The sequence below is a fragment of the Protobothrops mucrosquamatus genome, unplaced genomic scaffold (genome assembly GCF_001527695.2).
Source record: "Protobothrops mucrosquamatus isolate PMUCROS unplaced genomic scaffold, P.Mucros_1.0 scaffold2609, whole genome shotgun sequence".
Taxonomy (NCBI): Eukaryota; Metazoa; Chordata; class Lepidosauria; order Squamata; family Viperidae; genus Protobothrops; species Protobothrops mucrosquamatus.
Genome location: NW_015388663.1, coordinates 46,826 through 59,909, shown reverse-complemented (window position 1 = coordinate 59,909; position 13,084 = coordinate 46,826). Strand labels below are relative to the sequence as shown.

General features: G+C 39.7%; 1 protein-coding gene across 1 annotated transcript in view; it reads right to left on the bottom strand.

Moving 5' to 3' along the window:
* The window catches only part of FER1L6 (fer-1 like family member 6), a 78,213-nt gene that overhangs the window by 44,310 nt on the left and 20,819 nt on the right, over positions 1–13,084 (bottom strand). The window contains exons 12-18 of the mRNA XM_015825381.1: positions 9,922–10,042; positions 8,748–8,848; positions 6,964–7,054; positions 4,650–4,769; positions 2,867–3,019; positions 1,887–2,073; positions 86–210 (exon numbers count right to left, since the gene is read on the bottom strand). Coding sequence (XP_015680867.1) covers positions 86–210; positions 1,887–2,073; positions 2,867–3,019; positions 4,650–4,769; positions 6,964–7,054; positions 8,748–8,848; positions 9,922–10,042 — 898 coding nt within the window. The remainder of the gene's footprint in view (positions 1–85; positions 211–1,886; positions 2,074–2,866; positions 3,020–4,649; positions 4,770–6,963; positions 7,055–8,747; positions 8,849–9,921; positions 10,043–13,084) is intronic.

The following is a 13,084-nucleotide window of genomic DNA, read 5'->3' as shown; positions in this document are numbered from 1 at the left end:
TTATCATCATCATCATCATCATCATCATCATCATCATTATTATTATTATTCTCTAAGTACATTAATTATTCTCATTTTCCCTTACCTTTGTGGTCTGGCAGTGGGAAACAAAAGTCACTTTAGCAAAAGGATCAGATAGGCCGCTGCTGTCAGCTGCAATTAGTCCTCTTGCTTGATACATGTGAGCTCTCAACTGAAAAATATTCTTGGCTGCAAGCAGATAATGAAGAAAGTTATGAATATCACTGGGGAAGACCAGGAGTGGGATAGAAACATGGTAGGGAAAAGGGGATATAAAAGAATAAGGAACAGGTTGCATCATTTTTCTTCTAACTGATTCATGGTGGGATCAACACTAGCTGGAAAATACCCTGGTTCTTTGTTTTTCCCAGAAAAAAAATCCAGCTCAGGTTTGAAATTGTATACTTTGGGCTTTTTATTTCACTCCTTCCCCAGCAACACATGAGTAGTAGGGGATTCTCTGCATCTTCTTTTTCAGCACTTCCTGGGCTGACCATGAGAACATTCACACGGTCATTCTAAAATGTGCTTCAAAATGCCCTGTTTTAAGCAGGGTGGGTATAATTTATTTAAGAAAATGTATATGGTCGCACAGCTAACTCTCAGGATATGTTTGCGGTGAGAATAAAAAGTCCAAAGTCCCAACCACTCATATATGCTGAAAATTAAGTTGAATCCTGATTTGTCCCGGATTAGATGAGTAAATTCATGTCAGATACTTTATAAACAAAATGGATGGGGCAATTGGTCAGGATTATACTAATCCTCACTTTCTAATAGAAGGGGTTTATATAGTCATATAATCCATATAATCTGCTTAATTCTCTTTATCAAAAATGACTGCATCAAAGATAGTATGTTCTTGTTGAGTAGCACCTATAATCAGGAAAATCCCATCAATTTTCTTTGAAACCAATGGTCTAGGTTTTATCTTCTGCAAAAACAGAGGATAATTTTTAAATGTTAATTATGTTGTTTTTTTTAAAGATTCAAAGAAGCACATAAATCTATAAGCAGCAACTGCACAATATGCATTAGATACTAATAAAGGATAAGATTTGTAGCTCAGGATTGATATGAGGGGGCCCTTGGTGCTGTCTGTGCTCGCTTGTTTTCTTGCAGACATTTCATCACCCAAACTAGGTAACCTCGTCAGTGCTAGTAAGGAGTACCATTTGCTGTCAGTGTAACAGGCAAGCCACTATAATATAATAATAATAATAATAATAATAATAATAATAATAATAATAATAATAATAATAATAATAATAATAATAATAATAATAATAAAGTTGGAAGGGACCTTGGAGGTCATCTAGTCCAACCCCTGCTCAGGCAGGAAACCCTATACCATTTCAGACAAATGGCTGTCCAGTCTCTTCTTAAAAACTTCCAGTGTTGGAGCATTCACCGCTTCTGGAGGCAGGCTGTTCCACTGATTAATTGTTCTAACTGTCAGGAAGTTTCTCCTTAGTTCTAGGTTGCTTCTTTCCTTGATTGGTTTCCACCCGTTGCTTCTTGTCCTGCCTTCAGGCGCTTTGGAGAATAGCTTGACTCCCTCTTCTTTGTGGCAGCCCCTGAGATATTGGAAGACTACTATCATGTCCCCCCTCGTCCTTCTCTTCATTAAACTAGACATACCCAATTCCAGCAACCGTTCCTTATATGTTTTAGCCTCCAGTCCCCTAATCATCTTTGTTGCTCTTCTCTGTACTGATAGCAAACGGCACGCCTTACTAACACTGATGATATTACCTAGTTTGGGTAATGAAATTTCTGCAAGAAAACAAGCGAGGTCAGAGAGCACCAAGGAGCCCCCATACGTTAGATAATATGCTAGTACCCAAATAAAACCTGTGTCTCACTTTTGTAGATCAGACTGACAGGGTAGGGAGTAGGATGGGATCCTGTACTTTCTGCCAAAGGTGCTTCTGTTTCATATCCAACTGGTACGTTTTCCAACATAGCATGAGCATAGTGAGCAGAACTAAGCCAGAGATAAGTGTCAACTTTTCCATGGACGTTCCAACCTGGGGGTCTTTTTCCTGGCAACTAAAGGAAAAAAAATTAAAATATCAAATCACCAGTGATATTTCTAACCATATTTTTTCATAATACCCCACTGGTAGCATCATCTAAATGATGTCTGTTGAGCATGAGAAGCTAAGCAGGATCCAGTCGGGATAGTACTTGGAAGGAGTCTATCAGGACATCCTAGGGCTGCAGCCAGACCAGAAGTTGAAAAATAGTATAGAAGAAAACAATGGCAAAATACATCTGTACTGTAGAGAGAATCAATAGATCAATAGGATCAATAGATCAATCTAGAAATAGTACCAGCCCTGAGAATATCCACCTGAATAATAGGGGAGATGTTTAGATAGAGAGGAGAGGAGAGAGAATTCCACTCTACAGAAAAAAAAGAAAAATACAAAAGCTGTCACTAAAATACTATAGTGTACGATGCCTATAATAGGTTTATAAAGTTGCCTTTTAAAAAAGCATCATTGGGACAACCGTGACCCGAATGATTGAGAATCTTCATAAACAATAGAAGAGAATATTTGCAACTCAGGGTTGAACTGTGGGGCCCTTGGTGCTCCCTGAGCTTGGTTATTTTCTTGCAGACATTTCATTACCCAACTAGGTAACCTTATCAGTGCTGCAAGAAAACAACCAAGCTCGGAGAACACCAAGGACCCTGCAATAATGACCTGGCATACCCCTCAGGGTTGACAATGCTTTCTCTCTCTCAATCAATGGGAAACTGGTCTGAGAGATTCAGCAGCTAAGTCCAACAAGACTTAGGCAGCATCAACATTATTTTACTTCTTTTCAGTCTTACTTTCAAGAAGTGGGTTTTAATCTTCCCGCAATGTTTGCCCCGCTGCTCCTTCATAGGGGAATACAGCACGTCTTTGGCTGGGATTCTTGTATAGGCGATTCTTTTGTTGTTGCTAAGCATCCAGATGAAGATGTCAGGCACTGTATGTTGAGGCTTAAAAAGAAGAACATTTACAGCTGTAACTTAAGCCAGGGATACAGCTTGCAAAACCTTTTTTTGAACCAGCAGCAGCTTAAAAAAAAAAAATTCAAATGGATGAACAGAGGCCAATTCAAACTGATGAACAAAGGAAGAATCCAGGAGAAGGAAATATTTGGGGGAATATTAAAAAGGCAGAATATATTTCTCCAAAGGAATAATGGAGAAGAACTTTAAAAAGGCAGAAACTTCTCCCTCCCCCCAGCCAGAAAACTCAGCAGAAACCAGCTTTTAGAAATGCAGATGTAATAATCCATTCAGGAAGGTTGGAGCCAGAAAGCTGATGAGATTAGGAAGACAAAGACCCCTAAAATCTACATACCCTACCCAAACTCTAAAGACATAATAGGATTAAACCACCAATACCAAAAGGGCACACTCAAACTCAGGTCAAAGTACATGACACAGGAAATACCAAGCCTCAAACAGGAACTGGAAACAACCTCAAGAGCCCCAGAAGGTATAAAAACCCACCACTCCTAGCTACTTGTGATCAGCTTTACCAGAGCCATGCTTCTGTCTGGCTCTACTCTTCAATAAACTACAACCTTCTTTCTAAAGCAGTCTCCATTTTGTTTATTCCCAGCTTGGACTGGACCCTGATGAAGACTTTTTTTTCCAACACTAACCTTCAGCTTTTATTTTTTGCAGCATAAGCACATGCTGATCCTACCCAGTTTGACATCATTAAATACATTGGACTGAAGAAAATTAATCCTTCATTCCAGTCCTGTGCTTCTTCTTTGAAACTGTCAATTCTACACAGGGGAGAGTATGATTTTTTGTGTGTGTGTTTGTGTGATAATAGAGGGTTTTAAGACCCTATGCCCATGTAAATTTTTTTTAAACGGGGGGGGGGGAGGGTTGTAAAAAAAAGACAAATAAGGCTACTTTTCACAATTCATGTTTGTACATCAGAATTGGGCAACTATGAAAAAACAACCATGAAAAAAAAATAACCCCAATACTTACATGTTATCAACCTTGACAATTTTAAGGCATGTGGACTTCAACTCCCAGAATTCCACAGCCAGCATTGCTGGCTGTGGAATTCTGGGAGTTGAAGTCCACATGCCTTAAAATTGTCAAGGTTGAGAAACACTGTGCTAAGGACTCACAAGCATTCAGCACAGTATAGAGAAAATTACATTCAGATATCAGCTGACTCATTTGGGTAGGGAGTGAGATTGAATGTCCTCAGTCCAAATGTATACATCACAACATAAGAAAAAGGTTTTGTAGACAACACACACACACACACACACACACACAAAGAGGAGTTCTTTCAAAAATATAAATATTAGGATATAGGCTAAGGAGACATTATATTTCCTCTTATAAAGTGAATCTTGACCATAAGTTCCAGTCCCAATGGAGAAGTCAAGAAGCATATTTATTGGTGCTGCTTCTTAGTATTGTCTAATTAGTCATGCTTTTATTCTTTACACTGGAGGAGGCCATAGCAATTTGCAAGGAATATCCCGGTCTCAGAAAACATTAGCTATCACAAGTCATTTCTAAGGCATAAAGTAGGGTGTTGGTTTTGAAGGTCAAGTGGGTCAAGAATGGAAACTTGAGCAGTTACCTCGTCAGTTAAGAACCGAATCCTCTCTATAAAGTTTTGTGTTTCACGCATCATTTCATCTAGTGAAATCTTCTTTTTTTGCTGCTGGAGAATCCCTTTAGCATCCTTCGACATGGCTTCCTGTAAAAACACAGAGAAACAACTGATTTGCAGTAGTGGCAAATATCTGTAGCTCGGGTGGAGGATGAGGGTGGAAGTTCATTCTCCGAGCTTGTGGGTTGGTTTCTGAAGGTTTCATCACCAAGCTAGGTAACATCTTCAGCAGAATTTAGGGAAATCTTTCGAACCTCCATCCTCAAACAACTGATTAGTTCAAGGATCCACTCAATTCCAGGGGATGCAAATGCTCTAATTCAGAGGTCTCCAACCCTTCCGGGCTCGCGGACCGGAGGGAAAGAAAGCAGTTTCAAAATTGGTGTATATGTACACGCGTGCACACACAAGGCCACGCACCCTGATGCGGCACTAGAGACCCCATTCATGCATGCAGCATGCGCTGGTACTGTACGCATGCATGAATGGCTGCACACTCCCCACGGAGGCTAGCGGCCCATGCACAAACAGGCCACACAACCCACCCGGGCTAGCAGCCCCCTTCGCGCATGTGCAAGTGGGCCGCAGACACTTGCCCCCGCTAGCTTCCCCGTTCTCGCCCAATGCATGTGCAAGTGGGGTCAGAGGCGCTAGTGTGAGTGGGGGGAATGTGTGCCCATATACGCACACACCATCCAGCCATTTCCACAGCCTGCTGGCCATGACCCCACAGCCCGGTCCCGGGCCGCAGCCTATAGGTTGGGGAGCCCTGCTCTAATTTGCAGTGTCAAAGCAACCTATAATTCTAAGACCTTTGTGGGGAACTGCAAAATTCATAGATTTGTTTTCCAGTTCCAACCCCTGGAAGTTAAACTAATTTTTTTAATTGCAGAGATTCGGAGGACAAAGAAGACGAGTTGTTAAGTGGGCATTTTCTTAACACTTCCTCCTAAATTCTCCCCAATGGAAAGAATTGGCCTGTGATGGTGCCAGTGACAACATGACATCTTTTTTGCCATGGTTGTTAAGTGAATTATGTGGTCATTAAGAGAATTTGGCTTCCTTGATTGACTTTGCTTGTCGGAAGCCATCTTGGAAGGTCTCAAATGGCGATCACATGATCCTCAGATCCTATAACTGTTGTAAATATATGGCAGTTATCCCGTGCCCAGTTTTGATCATGTGACCAGGGGGATGGTTATAAGTCACTTCAAATGGTTAGTTCATGAATGGTTGTAAGTCAAGGACTGCATGTAACTAAATTCTCCCCCTGCCTAAGTTTCATGCCATCTGTGGTTGTAGTTTTAAATAATAATAATAATAATAATAATAATAATAATAATAATAATAATAATAATAATAATAATAATAATAATAATAAAGTTGGAAGGGACCTTGGAGGTCATCTAGTCCAACCCCCTGCTCAGGCAGGAAACCCTATACCATTTTGGACAAATGGCTGTCCAGTTTCTTCTTAAAAACTTCCAGTGTTGGAGCATTCACCGCTTCTGGTTGTTCCACTGGTTAATAGTGTGATAGTGATAGTGTGTCACTAGTGGTGAATGAAATATTTACAACAAAAATACCTGTAATGATAATGATCTTTCCATTTGTCATTTTCTTTTAGCATAATCCCACATTTCTCTTTCAGATCTGCTCAACTGAGCAGAATTGAACCAATGCTATACATCAGGCTGGATGATGGCCACACTTAGCATTTCATGGGTGATTGAATTCCATGGGAGTTAGAGATCATACAAGCCATTGTAATGTCTTTGCTATTGTGTGTTGTGGAAACCCAGCCATTCTGGTCATGGCTTGCCCTATTCCCAGCCTCCCATGTGATGGACCAGTTAATTCACGAATGAGGACAAATATATGTATCCCAGGATACAAGATCCAATCTGGGTCAGTGACTGGGGCCAGACATTTATACTTGTGAACTTTCAGACTCGTGCTGGAGCCCATCCTCAGAGAACTTCTCTCTAGCAGAATGTGTGCTTTGGGCTATTCTATGCGTCATATTTATGCGGTGCCTTCCTATTGGTTGATTGGTGTGTTGATGGCCAGCGATTGATGGCCAGCACAAGTCCGAAAGCTCAGAAGAGTTAACCTTTGGTCCCAGTAACCAACTCAGATTGGATCTTGCAACTGTTTATTCAATGTATTCATTAAATTATAGTTAAACCAAGCAACGCTTAGCACAAATGTAATGCCAGTCAATTGGTGCAGTAGATTTCCAATTCATTCCCACAACAACATAATCAAATAATTCACCTACCAGTTCTTGCTTGCACAGTTTCAATCTCTTTTTATCCAAAGCTGTACGATTCATCAGTTTGGGCTTTTTTTCAGCATTTGCGATAAAGGCCCTATGGTTGCACAAAAGAAGCTTTAGAGGCAATAAAAAAACATTTCTAAAAAAAAAATAGCGCTTCTATCGGGATGTACATTGATCTTACAAACCAGGAGAGACAGGATATACTAAGAATGTTAATTTAGAGCACAGTATTAAAACAGATTCATCATTTGTATTTATAAAAAACATGAAGATTCAGAAACACAATTTCCGTGTTAATATTCCAAAGAAGATTAATTTGTTGGGTGAACAGGTTGTTATTTTGCACCTCCATTACTGCATCCAACGGAAGTTTAAACAAACTATATATAACAATGTTAATCTTGCATTCAGGGTTGATTTACAAGGATTGTTAGTGAATACTTCCCATCAATGATACGTCCTTCTGGTAGATTCAAAAGCTTGCTAGATTACAGGTAGTCCTCGACTTAGAACAATTCATTTAGTGACTGTTCAAAGTTACAACAGCATTGAAAAAAGTGACATGACCGTTTTTCACACTTACGACCGTTGCAGCATCCCCATGATCATGTGATCAAACTTCAGATGTTTGGCAACTGGTTCATACTTATGACACAAGATCATGTGTTCATCTTTTGCAACCTTCTGACAAGCAAAGTCAATGGGGAAGCCTGTTTCGCTTAACAACCGGGTTATTAACTTATAAACTGCAGTGATTCATTTACCAATTATGGCAAGAAAGTTTGTAAAATGGGCCAAAATTCACTTAACAAATGTCTCACTTAACAACAAAAATGTTAGGCTTAATTGTGGTCATAAGTCAAGGATTACCTGTATCTAGTAATGAACTGCAGGTAATTTTATAAAGAAAAAAAACAATTTGCATAAAGTTGGAATCAAAGCCAGTAATAACTTTTACACTTACAGAATATAAAAAAGCAAGCAATTCTGATTTAGCTGTTGTGCTCAAAGATTTTGATCAGTTTTCATTTTCAAGCTGGGTCACATTTCCCTCCCTTATATGCAGAATAAAACCTGGTTATGATTCAACCTTTTTACAATAGAGCTCTTAGTAGAATATATAAATATTGATCAAAAGGCCCATATTTTAAAATCAGGTGAACACAAAGTGTAAAACCAAGTAGGTACAGAAGATTATTCTGTGTAAAATTAATCAGAAGGAAAATTATTTTTGTGTATGTTTTGTTTAAAAATAAGTCACAAACTGATGTGGGACAGAGTCAAAATAAATGTAGATATACAGTATGTTAGAAATAAACTCTTCATGATTTGTGTGTGTGTTGGTGTTGACTCCTGGCAACTGCCTGGAGAAAAACCCAGCAGTTTTTGCTGGCTAGAGTTTCAAAAGTAGTTTGACCTTGCCTTCTTCGTAGGGCTGAGAGAGAGAGTAACTGGCCCAAGCTGGCTTTGTGCTTCAGGCAGAACTCAATGTCTCCCAGTTTTAGCCTGGCGCTTTTAACCACTACTGTATACCAAACTGGCAAGTGGTGGGATTCAAATATGTGAACAACCGGTTCTCTGTGTGGATGCCGCTTCCAGAAGACTATTCTGGGCCTGGGCATCACAAAATTAGCTCTTGGTTCTGCCGAACTGGTGCGAACTGGCTGAATCCCACCACTGAAACTGGTTCTTCTCTGCATGAAGCGTACGTTTTTCCAAATATCACCAGTTCCTATCAACCACCTATGATTATTGGGACAGGTTTATTCCTTGAATATTCTTACCTACTTTGCTTGATAAAATCAACCAGAGTCGACTTTATTTTCTCTTCTGATGCAATCTCAGAAACTTTAATTAGATCTTTCACTTGCTGTAAACCTTCTTCCTGAAAGATAAAGGAAAGAGCAATATCATGAAGGGCATTAAAATCATTCCAGATAGCAAGCGATGCTTTAAATCAGGGGTAGGCAATCTTGGCTCTTTTATGACTCGTGGACTTCAATTCCCAGAATTCCTGAGCCAGCCACGCTGAGGGAAAAGGGAGAGGTTTCCAAGCTGAGCCATGCTGGCTCAGGAATTCTGGGAGTTGAAGTCCACGAGTCATAAAAGAGCCAAGGTTGCCTACCCCTGCTTTAGATACATATTATTGTTGGAATATTTTTATATGTTTATAATAAGGAAAGATAGTAACTGGTTTCTGTCAGTATACATAAGTGAATCTTTCATGTAACAAAGGAAAACGTATGTATAGAAAAGCACATGTATAGGAAAGAAAAAATGCCCATTGTTTAGCTGTAGATAAAGAAACATCTGCTAAGACCTAAATAATGAAGTTTGCTGTAAGTTTAAGAAAGGAAACATGTATTTGACAGAATATAAAAGGAAAATATTCACCAATGAAGGTGAATATATGTGTCCCAGGATAATATTGCAAAATCCAATCTGGGTCGGGTCACCAGGACCAGAGATTTAGTTTTCTGAGCTTTTGGACTCATACTGGGGTCCATTCTCAGAGAACGTCTCTCTACTGCAGACATGTCAAATTCACGACGTCACGTGACGTCGCGCAACGTATCGGGACAGTTTTGCCATTGCTGACAATGGGGTGGGCGTGGCTTCCGCATGGTGCGTCCAGCCCGCGGGCTGGCAGTTTGACACCCCTGCTCTACTGGAATGGGCTATTCTATGCATAGTATTCTATGTGATGCTTGGTTGTGTGTGGCTTTTTCGTTGTTGATTGGGGTGTTGATGCCCAAGATGTTCATGCTGATAGGGCAGAAACTCTTGTAACAATTTTATTTATTTATTTAGAAAATTTATATTGCCACCTACTCACATAGGGCGACTCAGGGCAGCTTACACAGGACATAAAATTGAGTTGATTGATCGATTGAAAATAGTTTCACAAAGACACATTTTCTACATGCAGCTCAATCATCAGCCTTATTCCAAACTTACCAAGAGATCTCCCATTTTTTCCAGAGTATTTGATAAATACAACCTAAAGGTTTGATTCCCCCAAAAGCTCTTGATGTAGACACAAGGCTTCTTCTCACCATAAGGCAAGTATAGGTAGTTTCTGTTGAAAGAGAAGAATGCTCATTGGTATGCTGAGATCCCCCCTTTCCAAGGGACATCGCATAGACGGTCAGGTAGGTCTAGCATCCGTTAGTAGTCATTAAAAATTACCTGTTTTTAAAAAGATACATGTTTTTAAAAATGACATCTAATTCAATTATGAATTGATTAATGAATTATTTGAATCGTTGGTGCTGCTAAGTCCTGGTCAAACTGCTCTTTGGGATTCCCAGATATCCAATTTCTCAATTTCTCAATTTCTCAATTTCTCAATTTCTTTCTTTCTTTCTTTCTTTCTTTCTTTCTTTCTTTCTTTCCTTCCTTCCTTCCATCCATCCATCCATCCATCCATCCATCCTACGAGGCAGTAACATGGGAAAGTTTTCTTTCCATCTTTTACTTATGAAACAGTTTGTGGGTCCTACAGAAGACCCAAACATGAAAATACATAGCCAGTTGCCTTCCCTGCATTGAAAAGGGCAAACTCTCTTTTGACCTGAGCTTAGCTCTTGATGACTTCACAGAAACAGCTGTGTTAGTTTCCTTGGCAATAATATGTAATTGGTTTGGTTTTTATTTCCTGGTCTAGCCTACATGGGGGTGGGGGGGGAAATCTCACATCCAACTTTTAGATCAGGGGCCTTCAAATTTGGCCCTTTTATGACTTGTGGACTTCAACTCCCAGAATTCCTCAGAGAGGCACGCAGGCTGAGGAATTCTGGGAGTTGAAGTCCACAAGTTATAAAAGGGCCGAGTTTGAAGACCCCTGCTTTAGACAGATCTCCCCTGGTTTAGCTTTTTCACATCAGCTAACATCATATCATTGCTAGACTGGGCCATTATGTTCATAACACCTTATGGTCCGGTACAAAGTCATTTCATACATTTTTAAAGAAATTGAAGCAGCCATGACTGACAACAGGTTCCCCCAAATGTTAAATTAACCATCCACCCCTTGTTGTCTAATTGATGCCCATTTAAATAAATAATGAATGAATAAAAAAGTAAAAAAATGAATGAATGAATGAATGAATAAAAGAAATATATCTGAGCTTAGGAATTCCTTGAGCTTAAAAAACACAATTCCCTACAAACACAAAGCAAACTGCAGACAGTTCAGTTCTGTGAATTGCACCATGATTCTGACACACAGACTGATGAGTTCATTCCAAGACTGGTGCTTTCAGTTTGTTCTCTGGGAACAAAATTTTCAAGGCAGCCCTTTTTTTCAGCTGTAACATTTCCCACCTGTTCAACAGCTTCTCTTTTGGATGCTTCCCTTTCAAATACCCAAGTGTTTCTAGGCTGCTAAACCTTAACCTTCCTTGACTAATTAAAATGCATTAGGTGCATCACAGCACACAAAGATAAATCCCCAAATTTCCAGAAAGAGCAGTTACATAATAAGTAGTGAGATGAGGGTATTTGTTAGACAAATCCTGCATTTAGTTTTTATTTTTTAAGTGGAAGGAAGCTGAATTGGATTGACAAAGATGCCTTTAGGAGATGATTTTGGTAGGAACAACTAGACAACTAGAACACTTTGCATGCTGAGACACCCACCCCCCAAATATTTTAACACTGGACCTTTTCCTATTGCTGAGTTAGTGTTCTCCTGTAGCCTTGTAATGGCACAAAATAAGGCAACATGAAATGTGATGGCCCAACTGCGAATCCCTTTCCTATTTGTATTACTTGTATTGCACACAACAGCGTGAAATCACAGTCGCTAGTTCTTTAGTCAATGTCAGCTTCATTCACATTGAATTCTTTCCAAGATCCTAAGACAGGGGTAGGCAACCTTGGCTCTTTTATGATTCATGGATTTCAACTCCCAGAATTGGGAATTGAAGTCCACGAGTCATAAAAGAGCCAAGGTTGCCTACCCCTGGCCTAGGATGTTGCAATGTATCAGCGTAGCATATGTGCAGATCCAAGCTGTGTGGCATTTGTTATTGACAGATGGAAAATGTGCAGCTTTTCTATCCAAGGCCTTTTGGTATGGCACCTAGTGTACCGATAACCACAGGGATCACCAGGGCTGGTTTATGCCGAAACCTTTCAACTAGATTTTCAGATCTTGATACTTTGTGATCTTGTCCAATTCTTTGTCTTTTATTCTATTGTTTCCTGGTATCACCACATCAATTATCCACACTTTCTTCTTTTCAATCTGGCATGTTACGAGCCAAGACTTTTATCAGCCCGTATTCGGAAATCCTATAATATTTTAACCTGCTAATTTTTTCTACTTTTTTCAACTCTATGTTCCCACCACATTTTCATTTTCATGATAATTTTTACAGATGTTCCAGTTCACAGTTCAAAAAAGTTAAGAGGATGGCCAGGACCAGCCAATAGGATACCTATCCATTTTTACATGCATCACATTTAAAGAAGGGGAGAGTTGTGGATTCCAGGTTGACTTTTTGGACTTTTATTCTTGATTTTTCCTCTTGACAGAGTCACTTCACTAGCCCCTAATTCCATCACAGTTTAGAACTTGGCCCTTTTATGAGTTGTGGACTTCAACTCCCAGAATTCCTCAGCTAGCATACCTGGCTGAGGAATTCTGGGAGTTGAAGTCCACAAGTAGGAATTCTGGGAGTTGAAGTCCACAAGTCATAAAAGGGCCAAGTTTGAAGACCCCTGGTTTAGAACATCCCCAAAAGTTGTTGACATCTCCCTTAAGTAATTTGGGTACTTATGGGGAGTCAAATGTTGATGTTTTGTGCAACCCATGTCATTGGAGTTAGCAGTATATGCAAACCTTATTAGCAATGGTTTAGTCAACAATCCATACTTGAGCAAGAAAAACCAAATGTACATTTAGGCAAGAAAAATCATTTAGGCAAGAAAAACCAAATGTACAGGTATAGTATAGGGGGTACCTTGCTCAATAGTAGTAACTGTGAGAGGGATCTCGGAGTCCTAGTGGACAATCACTTAAATATGAGCCAGCAGTGTGCTGCAGCTGCCAAAAAAGCCAACACAGTGCTAGGCTGCATTAACAGAGGGATAGAATCAAGATCACGTGAAGTAT